The sequence below is a fragment of the Salvia hispanica genome, chromosome 2 (assembly GCF_029641045.1).
Source record: "Salvia hispanica isolate PSC_SH4W2 chromosome 2, Shi_PSC_v1, whole genome shotgun sequence".
NCBI lineage: Eukaryota > Viridiplantae > Streptophyta > Magnoliopsida > Lamiales > Lamiaceae > Salvia > Salvia hispanica.
In genome coordinates, this window is record NC_142693.1 from 7,675,477 (window position 1) to 7,698,019 (window position 22,543).

At 34.1% G+C, this 22,543-nt stretch overlaps 3 protein-coding genes, 1 long non-coding RNA gene and 1 other non-coding gene across 9 annotated transcripts; 2 read left to right on the plus strand and 3 right to left on the minus strand.

The window, feature by feature from the left end:
* Window positions 1-613: 613 nt before the first annotated feature.
* LOC148931503 (uncharacterized) lies at window positions 614-5,285 on the minus strand. Of its 2 annotated transcripts, none has more exons than XM_089064432.1 (11): window positions 5,108-5,285; window positions 4,458-4,639; window positions 3,458-3,956; window positions 3,189-3,336; window positions 2,997-3,107; window positions 2,310-2,850; window positions 1,616-1,948; window positions 1,445-1,514; window positions 1,216-1,367; window positions 1,035-1,101; window positions 614-932 (listed from the first exon to the last, which is right to left on the minus strand). In XM_089064432.1, exons 2-11 carry the CDS (start codon window positions 4,626-4,628, stop codon window positions 793-795), a joined length of 2,232 nt encoding a protein of 743 aa, XP_088920558.1. In that variant the 5' UTR covers window positions 4,629-4,639; window positions 5,108-5,285; the 3' UTR covers window positions 614-792. The 2 variants fall into 2 exon arrangements, with proteins under 2 accessions (XP_088920558.1, XP_088920557.1); XM_089064431.1 differs by having other exon boundaries at window positions 5,024-5,285.
* A 3,938-nt stretch (window positions 5,286-9,223) lies between these two features.
* Window positions 9,224-9,977, minus strand: LOC148931504 (uncharacterized). The gene is made up of 2 exons (XR_016135647.1): window positions 9,597-9,977; window positions 9,224-9,515 (listed from the first exon to the last, which is right to left on the minus strand). It is a non-coding gene; the product is annotated as an uncharacterized LOC148931504 (long non-coding RNA).
* Window positions 9,978-12,686: 2,709 nt separating this feature from the next.
* LOC125212193 (rhodanese-like domain-containing protein 4, chloroplastic) lies at window positions 12,687-14,896 on the minus strand. The gene is made up of 8 exons (XM_048112290.2): window positions 14,258-14,896; window positions 13,957-14,059; window positions 13,808-13,870; window positions 13,639-13,707; window positions 13,480-13,554; window positions 13,318-13,398; window positions 13,017-13,241; window positions 12,687-12,913 (listed from the first exon to the last, which is right to left on the minus strand). Exons 1-8 carry the CDS (start codon window positions 14,857-14,859, stop codon window positions 12,866-12,868), a joined length of 1,266 nt encoding a protein of 421 aa, XP_047968247.1. The 5' UTR covers window positions 14,860-14,896; the 3' UTR covers window positions 12,687-12,865.
* Window positions 14,897-17,037: 2,141 nt separating this feature from the next.
* On the plus strand, window positions 17,038-18,995 carry WTF1 (Ubiquitin carboxyl-terminal hydrolase family protein). The gene has a single exon (XM_089065433.1). The coding sequence runs from the start codon at window positions 17,229-17,231 to the stop codon at window positions 18,807-18,809; it is 1,581 nt and encodes a 526-aa protein (XP_088921559.1). The 5' UTR covers window positions 17,038-17,228; the 3' UTR covers window positions 18,810-18,995.
* Window positions 18,996-20,220: 1,225 nt separating this feature from the next.
* Window positions 20,221-21,544, plus strand: LOC125223823 (uncharacterized). Of its 4 annotated transcripts, none has more exons than XR_016135646.1 (2): window positions 20,221-20,435; window positions 21,264-21,544. It is a non-coding gene; the product is annotated as an uncharacterized LOC125223823 (transcript). The 4 variants fall into 4 exon arrangements; XR_016135645.1 differs by having other exon boundaries at window positions 20,221-20,425; XR_016135644.1 differs by having other exon boundaries at window positions 20,221-20,421.
* The last annotated feature ends 999 nt before the right edge of the window (window positions 21,545-22,543 follow it).

Here is a 22,543-nt window from a genome sequence, read left to right on the forward strand (position 1 = left end):
AATTATTTCATTTATATTTTACTATTTTGGTAATAGATTTCATATGGCACTAACTTTATCTCCCCATATTTAATTATAAAACTAATATAAAAATATAATTCATATTTTACTAACTTTTTTCACTCACTTTTTATTACAATTCTTAGAACTCAAACTATGTCTAAGTGAAATTTTTATTGGCAGACAGAGGGAGTAGTACTTGCACTTCCAACTTTTATTTCTTTTCGATAAATCCCAAATCATTTTTTACTATTGGACTTTAACCTAAGTTCCTGCTTGTACCCAATAAAAAGTCTACAAATAAAAATTAAATAGACGAACCATATTTATTAATAGAGATAAGGGTAAGTATGTTACTATTCACGACCAAAAATTCATGTACATGCGGCCCAATTGTTGAATTAAGATATTAATTTAACTTATTTCAATAGTTCTATACTTCTATTGATAGATAGGTATTGTCAATAATTTTAATATTTCGAATGCAGCTAATTGAAAAAAGTGTAACTATCTAGCAAGTTTGTCTGACAAAATTATTTATTAGTTTAGAGGTACAAGCACAATAGTCTTAGCTATATAGATAATCCAAACATATATCAAACTAAAATGAATATACCCTTGAATCATAGTAGTATTTTACACAAAAATTAAGTATTTCTTGGTAAGAATCAAAAACATCTTCATCCCTACATGTTTTTCTTTGAGTAAGTGCTGAAATTGTGCACAATTCTGTCAGTTAACTCTTAGCAAAACTATCTTTTCATCAGAGAGTAATTAATTTGAGAGCTTCAATCACTGGCCTGCTCGTATTTTTTCGATCATTTTGGTGGCCGCAGACTCCCGAGCCTCACAAGGTGTGGGCCCCGCATCGCCCTCTGAAGTGAGAGTAGCATTATCTCTGCAATACACGGTCACATTTGCCAGGAACTTACCTGAAAACATCACATAGTTGCTGGTGTTATATGTTACCCCTGATGAGGTCAAATCCACAACCGGGACAAGTAATAAAATGGTACACGAAGATGATGGCTTACCATCGGAAGGTTGCACCATGAATCTCGGCAGCCTCCATTTGTTCATGGCACATACATATTCCAAATCCTGAAAAGAGAGCACCATCAAACTAAATGCAGTGTAGAGATGATAAATTACAAGCTCAAAGCACTTGTCGATATACTATCTCGCATACACACATGTCTTGAGAAGAAAGCTCACTTGACATGATGATATCCCAGGGAGATAGATTTTGGGATCTCTGGTTTGCTTTTGAGGTTCAGAGTTGGTGGAATTTTCAACCTGCAGCAGCAAGTTATATTTCCCATTCACGATATTTTCGATACACTGACGAGCAAAACCAGCTTCACCACCTAAAAACATTTCACATTTATTTCCACAATGGTGAAGATATCTCAAGAAAAAGGCCAGGGAAATATGGCATACATACCATCTCTCACGCTATCAGAAACATGCTCGAATAGTGCTAGTGTGTCTTCTATAGCGCAGAGGCGAGAAAACTGCCAAGACGAGAAAAGTTAACTTCCTTTTCCAGACTTTATGCATATAAAAGAGCAGTTGAGAAAAAATGCTTTTACTTAAACTGAAGCATAGGAGTTACCAGTTGTTGTTTTTTCCAATCGAGAAGTGCCAATGCATTCTGATGATCTTCTGAATGCGTTACATTGTTTACTTCAGCGCCATTCCATGCCTCACTATGAACCACCATGCTGTAGTTTTCTACTACGACAGCACCGCTTTGCCTGCTCGTCTCCCCCATTAACTTCTCCTCTTTGTACAGACCATCATTCAGTGCCTCACTGTGAACCTTCCTGCTGTTCTTTTCTACAGCAACATCACCGCTTTGCTTGCTCGTCCCACCATTCTCCCCCATCGACCCCGGCTCTTTAAACCGACCATCATTTGATTTCAAAGGATCCGTGGTTTTCACCGCCTAGTGAATTTCATTCAACACATCAATCAGTCGAATAACTAAGTGTTGTACCACAGGATAAGAAAACCAGATTCAATATATATGAGAGAAATTTATGCGTTGGCACCGACATGTTAATTTAAGATTTTCAGCAAGAGTTCATATCAATCAGATATTGGAGAAAAATGAAAAGAGAGAGCCATAAAATAATTTAGGGATAGCTATTTATAATCATCATTCTATGAATATTTGTCTGCTTTTCTCGTACGAGGAATTAAAAAATGTGCACACAGAACACACAGAGCATAAAGAAAACATGGATACAAGGGGCCTGTTTTAAGATGCTTGTAAAAGATTGCCGTAGAAGATATATTAGTCTTACCTTCGAGCTGACAACATTTTCAGGATCATTTGTTGCGTCAAGCTGTGGAGAGGGAATGTTCTTATTCTGATGATCACTTCTCATGCGTTTGTTCTTCTTCTCTCTTCTCTCACTTGAAACGGGAATTTTGAAAAAGTCGGCAGAAGTTTCTGTTGCATCAACCTGTGGAGAGGGAGTGTTGTTATTCTGATAATCACTTCTCATGCTTGTGTTCTTCTTCTCTCTTCCCTCACTTGGAACGGAAATATTGAAAAAGTCGGCGGCAGTTTTTGTCTTTCGCGAGGCACTAGCATCTACAGCTGCACGTTGAGACTTCCGTCTTGAATGGCCAGACAAGGGACCTTTCATGTGGTTGTTTTCACTGCCTTTATCAACACTTTCACGTCTGGTCTCAGGCACATCGGTGGCACACCCAAGTTTATCTTTGTTATCCAAGTCTTGAGCGTTGTTTTCTACACAAGGCTTAGCAGTTTTCTCTGCCTCCTTGTTCTTGATGATCTCAGTAACAATGTCGCTCAGAATAGGCACTGACGAATCTTTCCTGTACATGATACACCAAAACATCAAAGGCAATGTGACAGATTTCCACTTGAAATGTATGAAAACGTAGAAGTAATCAATCACAGCCAATACCATCAAATCAAGAATCAAGATGAAACCACTATCCACAGATGACATTATTTATACCTTGGAAGCCAACTAGAGATCAACTCTGCATAAGGAAGCAAGCGATGATACTCGACGAGTGAGGTAGTCATCCAAGAATCAAGAAACTTTTCTACAAAAGGGCCATGCAAACTGCAAAAGTTAACCTAAAATATTTAGTATCATAAAAGAGAAGCATTGTAATCAAGTCAAGAAATAGTTAATAGCTCTGACCTCTCAAAAAGAGAATCGAGATCATAATTCTTGTTTTTGTCGAATGAGTGATTGCACTCCATCATATAAAACTGAGTAGCTGACTTCTCCTTGCTTAACGAATACACAACATGAGCCTCCAACACGACAAGGTCAGACACTTCGATGCCTAAACCATGCAACAAAACAGTCGAGAGTCAAATAGGAATCAAGCTTCAAATCTCATTGTTGCATTAACTTCTATTATTCTAAACATCTCTTGAATGATGAGTTAACGATGGATGGCATACCTGCGACGTCCTTCACAGCATCAAAACCGATCTGCAGAAACTTAGCATGACCAGACAGTGGCTGCTGATCCTTCACTTTCCTCTTCTCACCTACTCTTATATCTTCATCTGTACCAAACACGTCGATCTCTTTTTCAACAAGTGACCACACGCCTTCAGTGACAGCATCCAACTGAAGCATGCAATTTTTTTTCTCCGAGTCAATCAACAAGACTGCAACCGTTGATATCGGATATCCTTCTATGCTTGGAGTATCCTTTGATGCATCCAACGACAAAGCTATATCACATGCACATTTGACAGCTCTCTCGGTCAGTGAGAGATGAACATCAGAACCATTTAAATCCACTGCTTCACTTCCACATATTGTTCTCAAAAATGGTTTCATAGTTGGCCTCAGTGACAAAGCCAGCATACAGAAGGATACAAAATCAAGAAACTTGAACTCCAGTTTCTGTTTCCTGTGGTAGTAGTTGTAAAGCAAAACAACTGCATGCATCTAGTAAATCAGGAAAAGAAATCAGAAATTTTGAAATAGATTAACAGAACTAACAAGTACTCCATAAATTTGAATGCAATGAGATAATGGAGTAGCAAATTCCCCTTCCCTCATAAACACAATTATGATCTTAAGAATGTTACCATCTTGTAGCCATATTTCGATGCCATAGTTCTATTACTTTTCTCAAGTAAAATCACATTATATTCAGAAAAATTATGCAAACTATAAAATCAAATACAACTAAAATTCATTCATGAGCACAAATGAAATAGGAAGATCCTCTCTAACACATCCTAATTTGCCATTTTTTGTTTGTAAGATTTCTTCTTCAGCAGTTTGCAAAGTCAAGAAAACTCCCAAATCAAAAAGTTTTCCAAAATGTCCTACTCTTTAGGCAACTATAGCTTCCAAAGACCGAATGTAACCCAAGTTAAAGACCAATCCTCAATTTATCAGAAGGAAAATAACACACTCTTAACACACACAGAGAGAGTGAACCTGTCTTGCAATAGATTTATGTGCCTCTTCGGAAGGAGGGTCGTTAATGGAGAACTTATAGGGCAACCTTGGATCAACCAATTTCTCAATAAATGCAAATACCACATCATCTGCAGGGCCTTTTTCCCATTTTGATTCCCCTTCTACAGCTGTTACAGAACACAAAGCCATCCCCAAACCTTCTGTGAATACAAAACAAACACTTCAATTCAACAACACACATGAAAAAGAAAAAAAAACAACAATCAACCTTAAATAAACCACAAATAAATAAATAAATAAGCAGAAAAAAAAACCCCTAAAACAGAGAAAACAAACAAGAAAACACATCAAGGGTTTAGTTTTCTGCAGAAAGATATGGAATTTCACAAGAAAATCAACATCTTTTCCAAGATTAGAGGGAATGTCATGAAATGCTCAAGCTTGCACATAAACAACATACATACATGCATGATCAAGAAAACACAAACACACACACACCAATGCTGATATATGTGTGAAGAAAAACAGAGATCAGAAAGCAAAAACAACAAAAAAAATACCTAAAACAGAAGAGACTCACTCACCACCACCCAGAAAAGGCAAAAACTTCCGGCGATTGAAGAATAAACAGAGCAATGGGAGAAAAACAGCTGTCTTTTTTCTCTTACCAAGAAAATGGTATTTCAGGAATTAGCGCTGACATATATTGGTAGAAGACGAATCGCCAAACAGCACAACTCAGAGCTATATTAGCACACAGTGTGTGTGCACTGCGTGTGATGGTTTCTTGAGAAAAGGCTGTGTCTGAATCAGCATGTATTCAAATTCTGTCCAACTCATTTTCTACTATGAGTAAAAACAGCAGTATTATTAATGGCAGAATGCACTTTAAAGAGGGTGATTTTCCATCAATAGAAATTGATTTGAATATCAATACATTTGTGGACTCTGGTAATTCGAAGTCCAATTTTTTTACTAAAATATGAAATCTTACTTTTGTCATGCCTGATTTATTATAGCTAATTTTTATTTGTCTTTTTATCTATTATATTCTCTTTTTTTTTTTTGTCGTACTTTAAAGTCTTCGGTGGTTATATTCATGTGTAAATAGACGATGTTCAATACATTTAATATACTTTGTTGTGTTTCGGTAAGCGGCGTTCAATATTGTGACCTATTTTATTATGTTTGCGTAAGTGCAGCCCGGCCCAATATTTAAGGACCGCATGTCATATTTGGATTGACGAAACTTATTAATTGTTTTCAGATTTTATTGGATTTTTTATTTGGTTTAGAATTGTGTTGAGATCCATACTCTACATTTTGTATCACATAAAAAAAATTTGAACGATGTTGAGCACGATATTTGCACATTAATATATAAATGGGACTCTTATTTCACTAATTCAAGTCCTTTTTTTTAACTAAAATGTCAAATCTTACTTTTGCCATGCTTGAATTTATAGCCATGGTTTAATTTTTATTTGTCTTTATATATTTTTTTCTTTTGTTTTTTTCATTTACTTTAAAGTCGCCGGTTGTTATATTTATGTCTGAATCAGCAATGTCCAATATATTTAATATACTACTTTATTGTGTTTCGGTAAGCGGCGTTCAATATTGTGACCTATTTTATTATGTTTGCGTAAGTGGAGCCCGACCCAATATTTAAAGTCCGCATGTCATATTTGGATTATCGAAACTTATTAATTGTTTTGAGATTTATTGGATTTTTTATTTGGTTTAGAATTGCGTTGAGATCCATATTCTACATTTTGTATCACATAGAAAAAGTTGCACGATGTTGAGCTCGATACTTGCACATTAATATATATAAGTGGGACTCTTATTCCACTAATTCAAGTCCTTTTTCTTTTACTAAAATGTCAAATCTTACTTTTGGCATGCTTGAATTTATAGCCATGGTTTAATTTTTATTTGTCTTTATCTATTTTTTTTTCTTTATTTTTTTCGTTTACTTTAAAGTCGTCGGTTGTTGTATTTATGTCTGAATCAACAATGTCCAATATATTTAATATACTACTTTATTGTGTTTTGGTGAGCGGCGTTCATATTTTATTTAGACTATAAATGATAAGTAGACTCCACATTCCACCAACTTATTTCACCTCACATTTTATTATAAAACTAATATATATAAGTGAGACCCTTATTTCACTAACTTATTCAACCCGCTTTTCTTTACATTTCTAAAACCCGTGTCATAACTAAATATGACTCATATTACGGGACGGAGGGAGTAGTACCTATTTTATGGCATAATCTTGCAAACGGGCTTACATACTTGCCATTGTAGCACTTCAAACGCGTTAATTCGACTACTAAGTTGCTTTTTGGCTTCCTTTTTAAAGTCTTTAAAAATTTCAATAATTAAATAGAGCTACTATTAGCTTGCACAAATTTTAAATTTAATGCATCTGAATGAATTAGCTTTAGAGGTTATGTGTTTGTTCCATAAAGCGGAACAATAGCTTAATTATTTTGACTTCCACACAAATTCACATTTCTTATGTAAGCTAAATCCATAAATTTTTAGTAACTCATGATTTACTAAATACTTTGAAAAAATGAAATCTCAAATGTCTCCATTGAGGGCGATAGATAGTGGTGATATTTATCTTTCTTTTTAATGATAAGTAGTTAATGACAGAGTTTTAGATATATATTCGGGCATAATTTATAAATACAGTCTAGGTAGTTATACCAACAAAATTGGATTTCAACTGGAGTCACAATGCTCAACAACATCACGTCACTAATTAAATCGATTTGAATGTAATTGATTCGATAGTAACAAAATCTAATTTAATTCGATAAATTATATACTCCCTTTGTAACTAGAGGGTACATATTAGTCACTATTAGTATATACGGAGTATTTCCTTTGGTGCACAAAAGCATGCTTAAATAGCAAACATATAAAACAATTTCTATCTATATATTACACGAAAATTTTTCAAAGTGTAAAAGTTTTTATATAAGCTTAACTTACTAATTTGTCATTGTAGACAGACGTACTAATTAGGTATTAAGTCAAATTAATTAAGTTTACCGTGTTGTACATTAAAAACACTAGTTGTAAAAAATAAATGGGACGATAAACAAGGATCGGACGAAAACGATAAAATAGAACAATTAAGAAAGACATGAGGAAGCAAATATGATTGAATTTAGTGAAAGATGGTGAATTCATAATTCATATGATTAATCTTACCATTACAGTCATATGTTTTAGATAAATTACGGAGTATAAATATACTGACATTAAACGTATAATTCACAATAATCTCAAAATTTTTAAAACTTTTCTGATATTCTTTTGAGCAAAGAAAACTAAATAAACATAATGAGATGTCAAAGATGTAACATTAATTTTAAATTTTACTAATTAAAATCTGAGTTACTACAATTACGAGGTTAACTATTAAATGCATCATTTCATTTTTTTATTTTGGTAAATGAACGTTATATTTAACAACTCATTTCAATTACTACATTTTATTATCAAATTAATATATTGCACACTAACATTATCCCCTTATTTTCATTTATACTCCAAATTTAGAACTCAATAAATGAGATTTCCACTTTTTAGATCCTGGAAAATGAAAAATTTCATTGTAAAACTTTCCAAATTTAGAACCCAATAAATGAGATTTCCACTTTTTAGATCATGGAAAATGAAAAATGTCATGGTAAAACTCTGAAAAAATGAAAAATATCACTACAGCACTCTAAAATTGAGAATAACACCAAGTAATCTTTTTGCCCTGAACCCGTTTAAGAGCATATCGTTTTAATATTCTCTAATTATTTTAAGTTGAAGATGTAATTAAATGTTTGATTTTCAATTATGAAGAAATAAGTTTGATTTATTCTATAATTATTATTTTATAACTATAGAAATCAAGTACTATATCATTTAAATTTGAATGATATTCTTTCGAATTAATTCAATATTTATTGTATTTTGAAGCTGTTTTTCCAAAATGAATATAACTATATTTCAATTCTAAGTATCGAATCAATTCTAACTTTTAAGTATTGAATTAATTCGAAAGTATATCATTCAACTTTTAATTTATATAATACTTAAATATTTTTTTATAATTGTAAAATAATTAATTTTTGAATAAATTAACTTTTTTCGTAATAAAAATCAATCTTAATAAAAATCTTCATCCTAAAATAATTAGAGAATAACAAACATGCCCTTGATGAGTTTAGGTAATTTTTACGGGACATATGATAATATGCAAATCTAATTTGTAAGCGATTAAATTTAAAGTTTATTCTTCAAACATTCACACCGAATCAGAGTGGAACACTTGAATTTAAACAGACGGAGTATTATTTTATATATGGATCCATTAAATTCTACTAACTAATTTTAAAATATTTTATTATGAAATTAGCATATAAATATAAAACTCACACCCTATAAACTTTTTTACTACTTTTGGTCCTTGAAATGTTGTCCAATTTTATATATGCACACACTTGAAATGTTGTCCAATTTTTTTATTTTGGTCCGTATGTGAAAAATTGTCCACTTTACTTTTTTTTTTTTTGGGTAAATGGACCTCACTTTTCATTAACTCTTTACATTCATATTCTATTGTAAAACTAATAGTATACAAATATGGGACCATTGTTCCAGTAACTTTCTCAACCACTTTTGTCCACATTTCTTAAAATCTGTGTCGAGTCAAACTTGGATAATATTTCATGGACGGATATAGTAATTTTTAAAACTCATGACAAATCAAAATGGAGTATTTATTCATAGAAAATTATGGAGAATCTAGTAGTACAAAACATGACAGTTACATATGTAGTGGTAGGCATTAGAAATTTAAAATATTTGTGAATGAAATCCAAATACGAGATAAGCTAGAGGCACAACTACTACATAAGATATCCATCTCTTCTCTTTGGCATTATTAATATCTGAATCATACATGTCAAGACTTGGTCTTAGGGTTTCTCATCAACCAAAATCTTTCAATTTCTGCTGGACTCCTGCCTGGAATTCTTCCAGCTATTAAAACCCACCTAACAAAAAAGTAAACACATAACACAATTATTTCCATTCATACAAAAACAACACCACTAAATTAAACATAATATAAATACTTAGTATTACTTGTCCCCCACAAGCTTGTGCATTCTACATATGATATCTTCTTCTTGCTCTGTCATGTTTATGAACTTCCATTCAAGACTGCTTTCCTCTACACCAAACAAAAATTAATAAGCATTTTAGAAAGAAAGAAAGAAAGAATGAATGAATGATTGAAAGAGGGAAGGCAACCATTTTGAATGGTTGGATGGTTGTGAGTGCTACACTTATCCATGAATATGAAAAGATAATTTATGCTAGTACAAGCTTGGGGAGTCCCCAATATTTATAGGAAGAATACATTTTCAAGTACCACATTTTTTAATCTAGAATTTTTGAAGAGAGAGAAAAACTATTTGGTGGGATTTGAGTAGAAAGGGAGTTGCTGATGCGACCAACCAAAAATGAGGTGAAATTTCATTGACTGACTGTTGCTTACCATCCCATTCTGGGATTCAGCAATCTACACAAAATTTGGACATTTGTTTTAACATTTAAGCAACCTTTTTCATGAATATTCTTTTAATCTTTTTGGACAATTGATGGTTAGTGTTATAAAGAGAACTAAAATAATATTAGAACTATCCCACATCAGTGTACAAAGAGAACTGAAATCAGTATATAAGTCTCATGGGCCTTCCTATCGCCAATTGATTTTAGGATGAAACTCATGGATTTCTATCACAATTGATTATGGTCTTCATGTAAGTCTGCTTTGCAATCACTATGAGAAAAAGAAAAAGAATTTTTTATTCAATTGGAGAGGCTTATTTTTGCTTCTATAATAGATAAAAGTTATCCATAAATTGACATGAGTTTTAATGCACAATTGATAAAATAAGAGAGATAAAGAAAAAAATGTGAGGAAGTAGTGACTAGTGCTAGTGGATTGTGGGTTCCATATTACTAAAAAATAATGTAGAATTAATATGTTGTTTAAAACTTTTCATATTAAAGATCTAATTTTAATGGACGATTCAAAATGATAAAACTTTTTAAATAAAATTAAAATGCAAAAGGAAGCGTCGCCAAATTAATTTTTTGACTATTTTAAATTGCCTCTCGAAAACCTTTACCTACACAATTTACGATAACTTCTTGATTCTTATTCATGCTAACACTGAAATAATATAAAAAAGTATTCTTCACTTTTATAAACTCTTTCGACACAATTTCTTTTATATTTCTTAAAATTTATATCGGATAAAAAATGGGCACTAATAATAAACAATGGATTACTAGTTCGTATAAAAATCCCACGAGCGTACATTCGTTACTAGTATGGAAATGCTAGCGTCTAGACTTAGCCCCCTAGCTATTAAACTTGCCTTCATAACTATCATTCAATCTATATGTTTGTTTGTTACCAATATTTTTCATGTTTGAATATCGAACGACATAAGTTTTAAATATAATAAGACTATATAATTATTTGCCTATAATAAATATGTGAACTTTCACCCATTTCTCATATTTCCTCTCAACCCTTTTTTAACCAAATACATAGAATTGTTGAATCATCTGATTTTTTCTTTAAAAAAATTTGAAGGATAAATCGAACATGATGGGTCAGAATGCTTATGTGTACCCTGCAATGATGCAGGGCTTACTCGGGCAATGGGGCACCATGAGTGGAAGCGCCCGATGCAACCGAGGATTTCCTTCATCACCGCGTTAATTACACATGGCAATTTGTTGGTGTCGAACTCCTCCACCGCCCGATTCTTACCTACAACGGCATCCACATCCCGTTGCGCCTAGCTTGTGCATCACATCGGGCTTCTTCATCATCTCTGCCATATTATTTACGTATATCTTACTATTGTGTATATATTAATTCTGCTGCATGGTTCTTAAGATTAAAAAATATACATATTATTTTCCATTATTTGCTTTTAATCCGATTATCTCATTGGGCTAGCCCGAAACCCAAAGGTAAATTTGTAACACGATAAAATTCCAACCCGAATAGGGCAAATCCGAAATCCATTGGGCTGACGCGATTAACATCCCTACCTAATTCCATGATACCGAATGAAGTCATGCCAAGCATAGTAAGTATGTTTAGTCATAAATCTTTCTTGGAACTTTTCAATTTTGCATTTTTTTTTCCGAATATATGTTACAACATTAAATCTTACTTATTATAATATTTAACAAAATATTTTTTCTATAGTTATAAAATAATTATTTGTAGAACAAATCAAATTTTTATCTTCATAATTTACAATCTCAACTTAAAATAGTTGAGAATAAAAAGATACTAAGTTCTTAATGGGTTCGGGGACAAAATAAGAAGAAAAAAAAGGCTTATAGTGAGTATTTTGAAGTTCAATTATTTAGAGGTGATGTATCTAGATCCCGCGGCTTTGTACCAAAAAAAAACATATAACAATTCACCACAATAGTTAATGACATACTCCTCCATGTCCCACAAATAAAGATTTTGGGAAAAGAAATAGATTTTAATATAAAATTAATAAAGTATGTGAAAGATAGAAAAACGATAGTAGTATTTGTAAATAATAAGACTCATATCGTCAATAATGTACTCCAAAATATATACTAAAGTCATTTCCAAAATAAAAATAGGCTAATTTTGTGGGCATATATCATATTGACAAAAATAAACTATTTTTGAAGAAAAGGAGTGTGATTATGTCGAAAAAATCATACAAAGTATATTTGGAGACTTATTAAATTCTAATTTTATCATATAAATTTACTCATGTGAATATATGCAATATATAAGAAATCTAACAAAATACATTTAATTTAATAATATATAATTTTAAAAATAATTTAATTTGAAATATCAAGTAATATACTCCATCGTCTCTTAAAAATAGACAACTTTTGCTATTTTAAAATGTCCCTTAAAAATAAATTAATTATATGTAACAATTTTTTTTTCTTCTCTACTTGCAATACTCTAATAACTTTTTCTTTTCTCTCTCTATTACTTTATTAATTTTGTATTAACACTCGTGTTATTTCAAATGTTGTCTATTTTTTAGGGATGGAGGGAGTACTGTATTTTCAAAGAGAAACACTTTCGACAGTCGTCATATCTCGTGATCTCATCCATCCAAAATTCTTATCCATGAGCCAAGATTTCATTTTAGTTATACAATAAGAGTAGTTCATATTTAAATATATTTATATGTTAAATGAAATACTAAACATAAAACTACAAAAATCTATGAATGTGTTTTTTAGTACTCAGGATTAACCATAATATGTCGAAAGATGATCCGAGCTTCCACTAGTGGCAATTGCACCATCAAGGTGGTGATGGTGTGGGCGATGAAGGAGGCTTATAATCAGGATACTGCAATCACACACAAATATAATAATGGCTTTAGATCGAAATTATACACGTGACATGCATGGATGAATGAAGGAGCTACAAAAAATACGAAAAAACAACTCACATTAGGATATGGCGAAAGTGGCCTTGGTAGTGTAGGGAGGGATTCTTGTTCCGGGACAGAATCTATCACTTCTGCAGTAGGTATAGGGTTTGGCTCGGCTTCAGGTGAGACATCGGTAGCCTCCACGACAGGCTCGGATTTCAAGACATCGCGCTCACCAAGTGCAGGATCCGGGAGGCCCTTGTTATTAGCGGGCAGTGTAGGTAGAATCGCCTTCCCAATTTGCTACAAGAGTTGCGCCAAACAAGGTGAGGCGTGTTAAATGACCATATCAAAGCACGAAATGTCAAACGATGATTACCTGGATATCGTCCACGAGCTCCTTTGGAGCAACCTTGGTGTTTAGAAGCTCTTCAAATTGCTTGATAGTTACCTTTCTATCCTGTGAAAGAAAAGAAAAAAATCCCACAATTAAAGATGTTTGAGTATTCAAACTCAAATCATGAGGAAGTAAGGTTACTACCTCTGCAAATAGGAGTTTCTTGCTGACAAACTGCACAAGAGCAGCTGAACCCAGAACTTGGAGAATTGTTTCAGCCTACAAAAAAAGGAACAATATAAAATCATTTTTGTGATCAAGCATCTATCACCAAAAAAATCAACTTTTTTAATAAATTTCAACCTCTGCAAAAGCAAATAAACCAAGACCAGCAGCAGCTGCAGCAATGCCAAGTGCCACAGGCACACCCTCCTACATATGCAAAACATGAAACGAAACCATGACTTTGAAATCAAACCATCATCAGCATTCATTCAAGTAACTAGTGATGGTGTGGGTAGGAAATATTCACCCCAAAAGTATCAATGACACTAGTGATATCAAACGTCGGAACTATCCAAGGGAGGCCGCTATTCTGCATTTCGAAGATATTGGTAAGTTCCATATGCTTCACGTTCATTCTATTTCTAGCTAGAGAATGGAAAAGTGTGTGAAACTAACCACCCATCCTCTTGATCCTTCCGCACCATCTTTGATTGCGTACGCGGCTTTGAAGCCGTTAGACGCCACCAGCTCCGCCACAATCTCAGCATTCCCATCAAATCTGGCTTCAACAAAACATTACAATACAGATTCACAGAGAATGATCATTCATAATTCCATGGCAAAATAACAACAAGAGCTCAAACTAGTTAACTCTCAAGTAACATTCCACGATTATTTCCAACAAGATCAAGAATTAATCACACTAGCTCTATAACATCTCAAAATTGATTGAATATTAAGAAGTAAAAACACATACTTGTCCAATACAAACAATGTGGTAGTCTGTGGCTCCTTGAACTTGATATTCAGCTTGTTCAAGAACCCCAGCTTGTCATCGCGGTTGAACGGAACCGCCACCGCCTTCTTTTTAAGGCCTCTGAGATTGGGGCTTCCCGTCTGCTTGATCTCGGCCGTCGATCTTATATCAAGCAGCTGAGCATCAGCATCGTCCCCCAATTTGGCATAGGCCGCCTTCGCGCTCTCCACTCCCCACCGCTGCGTATTGCGGAGAATCTGAGCGACCACCAACGGCACCGCCACAACCGCCGCCCCGCCGCCGGCGATTATGGGATTCTCGGCGGCGAAACGGATCACGCCGTCAATTACTCCGCCGACATCGAAATCGGGCTGCTGCTGCTGCAGCGCTTCAGCTGAGGCGGAGGTGAGGAGCGAAGAGAGCAGAGCTAAGCCGGCGCCGAGAGCTCTTTGAGCGGAGGTTGAGTGATTTGTGGTGGTGCATTTTGGGAAAGATTGATTCTTGGAGGGAGAAAGGGTGAGAGATGTGGGAGTCTTGTTGGGGTCTGTTTGGTTGGAGAGAATCGGTATCGGTTTCACTCCAAGTGCGTTCAGGGCTTCCATTTCTTCTACTTGAGCTTCCAACGTTCTGGAAAGTTTTGAAGAGGCCAATTTTTTTTGGGGGGGTGGAGTGCTGAGGTGGAATGCAGTGGAGGAAGATGACCAGTTGGAGATTGCCACGTGGCACAGTGGATGATCAGTTGTTTTCAGATTGTGTGGCTGAGAAACCATGCCTGGGGTTTCTTATCTTTACTTAGAAATTAGTTTTTGTGGTAATAGTAGTAAGAAATGAAGAAAATTGGAACTAAGATATTATGAATTCAAATAAATTGTGAAAAATGGTCAAAATTTAGTACTCCACTTCATGTTATATTTTTAACAAAATTCAAAGAGTAAATTATGAAAGATGGATTTTTTTTACAATTATATATACAGATATGATAACCAATTTAAAATATGTGGTTAAAATGATAATGTTTTTGAATCATTTTTTTCCTAATGTGTTTTAAACCAACTGACACATCGATGTATGCATAATTATTTCTAGCTTTGAAAAGTGTGAGATGGACAAAATTTGACCATTTTTATTGATTTATTTAATAAATTTTCTTTTATTAATTTATTTAATCTTTTCTCAAATCATGATTTTTTATTTAATCTTTTCTCCAACTAGTTAAGACTAAAATCTACTAACAAATTATGCAAACGCACTTAGTTCTGGTACATCAAAATCCACTTAGTTATGCAAATGTACTTTTGGTAAAATCTAGCAAATTATGCGAAAATGGGTTGCATAATTAAATTAGGGTGAACTATAAAATTAATATCAAGAAAATGGAGTTGGCACCTTTTTAGTACTACCTAATATTTAAAAAATTACATTCTTTTAAAAAAAAGTTGCATAAATTTCAAATTCAATCGTAATTTTTAATAGGGATATTGACATCTAATATCACAAAACTTTCAAAAAGTTGAGTTTTTCTCACGAACTTTAAAATTGGTAAATAATATCATGAACTTTACCTCGGGTTTATTTTTTTCCCACAAATGAAAAAATTCCTACAAATAATATTGTGATACGGATTTTTTTTCCGTAATTTCTCGACAACATTTAGAGAATTTCAAGTTTTTCAATATTTGAAAACAGTTTTTCTTGAAGCATATCCTCCAAAATTGTTTTTCAATCTATTAAAATAACATGAATATTTTCATTCATGGGGAAAAATAAATCCGGAGTAAAGTTCATGATATTATTTGCCAATTTTAAAGTTCGTGGGAAAAATCCAACTTTTTAAAAGTTTTTTGATATTAGAGGCCGATATCCCTTTTTAATAATACCCTTCAGTACTTGAGCAATGTATTTGTCTATTTAGCCTAATTTGAGTAGTGAGTTAGAGCACCAAATTGTCATTTTTAAATGTTTTTTTTTTACTTTTGTTGTGATTTTTTTAGGGCAAAAAATATTTGTGATACTTAAAAAATCACAACAGAGGTAAAAAAACATTCAAAAATCACAAGTTTGGTGGTGCTCATCACTCCTCAAGGCTTGAAGGGTAGAATAGTAAAATTCGGACTAAAATCATGCAAACCTGACTCCCTTGAGTCCCTCCGTTCCAGAAAGTTTGTCACAATTTTCAATTTCCTCAATCTTATAAAGTTGGTTACATTTCACTTTTTATTAGCGGACTTAATATTCTACTAACTCATTATCACTCACATTTTATTATAAAGTTAATATATAAAAGTAGGATTCGCGTTCCACTAACTTTTTAACTTATTTTTTATTATATTTTTTAAAAATGTGTGTCTGATTAAAGTGTGTCAAAATTAATACGTAAGATGGGGTGAATACTACTCCCCTCGTCCCTGATTAAGAGTCACACTTTGACCGGACACGAGTTTTAAAAAATGTAAAGAAAAGTTGGTTGAAAAAGTTAGTGGAATGCGGGACCCATTTTTTTATATTGATTTTATAATAAAATATGAGTGAATTGAGTTAGTGGAATGTAGTACCTACTTACTATTTATGATAAAAATGAAGTGTGACTCTTAATTAAGGACGAACCGAAATGAAAAAATGTGACTTTTAATCACGGATGGAGTAGTTATGTAGCTTACTCTTTAAAAAAAATTTTTTTCCTATTAGGCAAGTGACTAGTGAGTGGAGTGCAGGGGTAAATTCGGAAATGTACATATCCATCAAACATTTGCAGGATGAAGATAAAATGGAAATTGAGAAATATATATCTTCAAAGAGGGGTTTTGATGATAAACCCTAGCTAAACCTCCCAGGTCAGTTATTCCACGAATTCAATTCTCTTCTCAACTGATTCGTGAACACATCACACATAGATTCGATTAGGGATAATTTCTGGTGTTAATTGTTACGATATATTGATATATGTTCCCTGCTAGATAGTTTCAAATTGATTATGGAGCCTAAATTCTTACTTTCCTCGCCCAAATTGCCACCATCAGCTTGTGCTGTCCCATTTTTTCTTTCCTGTACTTCACCCCCACTTCTGAAATGTAAACCGTATGCGAATTTCTGTTTATCAACTACTTGTGGAAATTTAAGCAAGACACCATTTTTGGGTCAGAATTTAGTTTTGAAGGGAAACAATGAATCTCGGACAAACTCGAGGAAATATTTTCCGGTTATCAGAGCTGGTGTTGCGAAGAGGAGGAAGGAGCTTCCGTTTGACAATGTGATTCAGAGGGATAAGAAGCTGAAATTGGTGTTAAAGATTAGGAAGATTTTGATGAGTCAGCCGGATAGGATTATGGCGCTTCGTGAGCTGGGTAGATTTAGAAAAGCTTTAGGGCTGGAAAAAAAGAGGCGGTTTATTGCGTTGTTGAAGAAATTTCCGGCTGTGTTTGAGATTGTGGAAGAAGGTGTTTATTCACTTCGGTTCAAGTTGACTCCGGAGGCTGAGAAACTTTACCTTGAGGAGATGAAGATTAGGAATGAAATGGAGGATTTGTTAGTTATTAAGTTGAGGAAATTGTTGATGATGTCGATTGATAAGCGGATTCTGTTGGAGAAGATTGCTCATTTGAAGACTGATTTGGGGCTTCCGTTGGAGTTTAGGGATACTATATGTCAACGATACCCACAGTATTTCAAGGTTGTTGCAACAGGACGAGGGCCTGCGCTGGAGTTGACTCATTGGGATCCTGAGCTTGCTGTGTCTGCAGCAGAGATTGCCGAAGACGAGAATAGGCTGAGAGAGGTGGAAGAGAGAGATTTGATTATTGATCGTGTGCCTAGGTTCAATAGAGTTAAGCTACCAAAAGGGCTTCATCTTTCGAAAGGTGAGATGAGAAGGATTTCTCTGTTTAGAGATATGCCTTACATTTCGCCTTATTCTGATTTTTCGGATTTGAGGCCTGGTAGCCCTGAAAAGGAGAAGCATGCTTGTGGTGTTGTTCATGAGATCTTGAGCCTCACTCTTGAGAAGAGAACACTTGTGGATCATTTAACCCATTTTCGGGAGGAATTTAGATTCTCCCAACAGCTAAGAGGCATGTTGATAAGGCATCCGGATATGTTCTATATCTCACTCAAGGGGGATAGAGACTCAGTTTTCCTCCGTGAAGCTTATCGTGATTCTGTGTTGTTAGATAAAGACAAGATGCTGCTTATCAAGGAGAAGCTTCGCGCACTTGTTAATGTTCCAAGATTCCCCAAGAGAAATGTTCGAAGGACTGACTCAGGTGAAGCTGAAGAAACAGGGCAAGAAGACATGTCAGATGAAGATGATGGGGATGAGTGGTCTGACATTGACAATTTGGGAAGCGATGAAGATGGCGATGGAGAAGATTATGATGATGAATGGAGCGATGATGATGACGACGACGTGCCTCCAGATTTCAATGATGGACAAGATGAGCCATTGCCTAGTTTAGAAAGAAGCAAACCAACTGGTAGAGTTAATGGCGCAACGAAGAAGAGTGACGATAAAGTCCTTGCTCCTGTTTTCCCAGATGGCACACCAAGAGAACGCTGGTAAATATGAGGTTTATTATGTCTACAGATCAATAGGTCCATCTCAAGGTACTGCTCAAGAATACAAGGAATTAATACACAGGCATTGCTTGTTTTGATCTTGTTGTATCTTTCTTTCAATTAGTTTATATATAAGATGTATTATGTAAAACTTCTTATCCATGTGAAAATGCATCTTACTTTTCTTAAACATGAACATATGATCTTGAAATTTCAGTCTACCTTCTTTTCGAAACTCTATATGCTTTTACTTTGCATGGTTGCATTTTCACATTATGCAGCGTGCTACATTTCCTTGTTCATATAACTATTCTTATTCTAAAGTAAATGTCCACCTCATTGTTCTCTATATGCTATAATGGGCCAAAGTCGTACTACAACATGGATGTATGATTTTCACTTTTGTTAAAAAGAAGCAGAAAGTATATCACCAGTGGAATTTCATTTATTGAAGGATATGGTTCAATAATTGAAAGGGCAAGCTATCATCCCGGTTGAAGTTTGATGGAGTACTTGATATGGAAGTTTCTGAGAGATTTCATGCTAACTCAGATTACCATGCTAAGTTACTAACAAACATATATTCCTCTAGAGTGAAATCTACAATGTCTGATGCTCTAGCTTGATGTTTTGCACCCATCTTCTTAATTTTCTAGCTATGATATTGATGAGTTATTTAATCAAGCTGATTATGGTTCTTATGCCATGTATATTGTGCTGTTTCCTTTTTTATTTGCTCCTACAAAATGGATACGATCTTGTAATAAAAAAAAAGATAATTCTACATTGGCTGCTCTACTTGCTTGTTCTGTTGCCCTACTTTATATGCTTTATTTTCAAAAGTAGACAGTAACATCCATTCAGAATAAGATATGAAATGTTTCTCTGTTTATATGGTACATCTGGCACCAATAATGCACATTATCTATGTGTATGTGTTAGTAAATTCAAATGGGGGGGACCTCAGAATTTGATAACATGGTTTTTCTGTCACTACCTAACAAAATTTACTGTGATTATTAATCTTATAATTCCCCAAATAATCCTTATTTCCTATTTGCTGTTCTGTTGTACAAAAATCATAAATCATAAATTGATGAGCAAAGCTTATTTTGGCTCTGTATATATCTTCTTTAGTTGAATGGGGATCAAACATACTTCCATGGATTCCTCAATACCATGTGTTCCATGTGTTACTAGTTTACTACTGATATCTCTGTGAGGAACACTAACAATCTTTTTTGTTTGTGAAAGTGTGGGGACCTAAAAAATTTGGAAAAAGGGAGAATACCAGGTAAATAAAATAACCTACTTTATCATTCTTTTTTTCTTTGTAGTGCTAACAATGTTGGTTATGTTTGTTCAGGAAAAGTTTTTCCAGAGTGAATGTGAGTGCCATGCAGACGAGGTATTACAAATTTACACGTATTTATTCGACAGAACACAGATTTACAACCAAAACGGCTTTTCTTTCTATATATCACACTATTATTGAATCTTTTTATGATGGGATTTCAGATCTTAGATCTGTTTAATATTCCCATACTCTAACTTATCTGTTGCTTTCAATAGCGGGCAAAAGTAATGAGACGCGGCACCTCTGAAGTTTCTCATATGTAGGTAAATGTAGGTAAAAGCAAATTATATATGTACACCTATCCAAAAACACGAGAATTTTTCTTTTCATATAATGACTCATTGACATGCATGCTTCAACCCAAATTCTTTCAAATGCTTCCATCCACTCAAGCAAGATCAAGGGGTCAAAAGGAATCGAACATGATAAATAATTGAGATAGATGCCTGAGATGCTTCATTCTTGGCTTTGGAGGGTTGACTTCTGTGTCTGAGGGCCATATCATGAATCAAACGAATCTGGTTTGGCCATTCATGTCTAGTACCTAAGATATTTAGGTCCCACCATACTTTTTATCCGAGCCTTCGCAAATCTCTCGACTTTATGGCTATAAATAGGCTTCTACATTGTTGCATAATGTTTATACCCTCTTCCATAGCTTACTTTCAATGCATTAGGTATATTGTTTGAAAGCTACGATTGCTATTCTCCCTCAAGGGCTTCTGGCCCTTTGCATGCTTAGTTTCTTCAAAAAACGGTATCTAAAAGAATGGTTGTGACCAGTGATGAAACTTGGCCAGGAGGCATTGGGGGAGAAGTAACAATCCATGGTTTTTTGCAGCTTTGCTTTCACTCGTTTTCTACCACTGGAGCTTTTGTTGTCTCTCTCCCTCGAGGGTTTCTGGTATAGTCGTAATGAAGTTAATTACGCCCAGACCTTTGAGGGTTGGAGACAACAGAATCTTTCTGTGGTTCTCTACAGCCTAGGAGATCAAGTTGTATTTCTCATCTTTCGGGGGTGTGTGTTGCGTGCATGCCCGCTTTTCTGCTGGATGTTTATGAACAACTGTTTTTTCAAGAACTGACTGTTGTTGTTTGTAGGGAATGTTGTCGGACAGAGTGCAGGATTCATTCATGGATGATCAAAGATGGAGAATGTATGGAAGTTTGTTTCTTAGATAGTGGCTGAGAATTAAGAACTGGCCTACTTTATTGATTTTCTTTCTATGCAGACAGGTTAATTAGAAGTTGGAACTCGGAATATTGTAGCTTTTGCAGATTTGATATAACATCCCTGCAAAGGAAATTTCCCATTTGTTCTACGCTTAATTGTTTATTAAAAAGCATACAGTTGATGAATCTTATATTCTTATTAGCCCCTACCACTGTTTTTCAAGAACTGACTGTTGCCACAGGTTAAAAAAAAGCACATGGATCTTTAAATAATAGGGTAAATTGTTAAAAGAAATTATAGTATGAGTATAAAGTTTCATTGAATTTTTATCCGTCCTAGTATAATTTTGATTTGCTCTCAACCTATCTTATGGAGTATATTTAAAAATTCAGGTAGTCTACTTATATATTACAACTATAGGTTATGCAATTCCTAACTAATTAGCCATAAGATCAAATATTAGTCACTGAATTTACAAGATTTAGTGATTGAAATAATGTCAGATGAATTATATTTTAAATTAAAAAATTATTAATAAAGAGTCATTTTATCATTTCAAATTGTCCATGATTTATAGATCATTTACTTTATTCCACTTTCATAATGCGAACATCACATTCCACTAACTTTTTATATTCATTATAAAACTAATTACTAAAAATTATTCTCGCATTCCACTCACTTTCTCCATTTACTATTCTTCACAAAGTCAAACAACTTCTTAAAATTCATGCTGACTAAAAAAGACTCTTTAAATGGTGGAGGAAGGGAGTATTTTATTTATGTGTAGATAACATTATTTACCTTATCGGTGGTGGCATCTAGGGGTGTCGAAATAGGTACCTGCGGGTACCCGCTACCTGTTTCGGATAAAATGGTAGTCCCGATACCCGTCCCACACTGAGTCGGGTATAACCTTATACGGGTATCCCGCACCCAAGGCTGCGGATACCCGATCCGCAATAAAAAAAAATTATTTTAAATGTTATTTTTTCTAATATTAAGCTTATTACCATTTTGTTATGTATGCTAACACTTCAATAACTGAATGAGTATTGTTTTTTAGTAGGAAAATGATTAAAGTTCTTGTGTTTCTATGAGGTCTCGATCTATACTATCCAAACATTTTGAAATACAGTTTTCACGTAGTGCAAGAAAGAGATGGAAGAAATGACTAAGAAAGCCTATTCATGGTAAATCAATAATT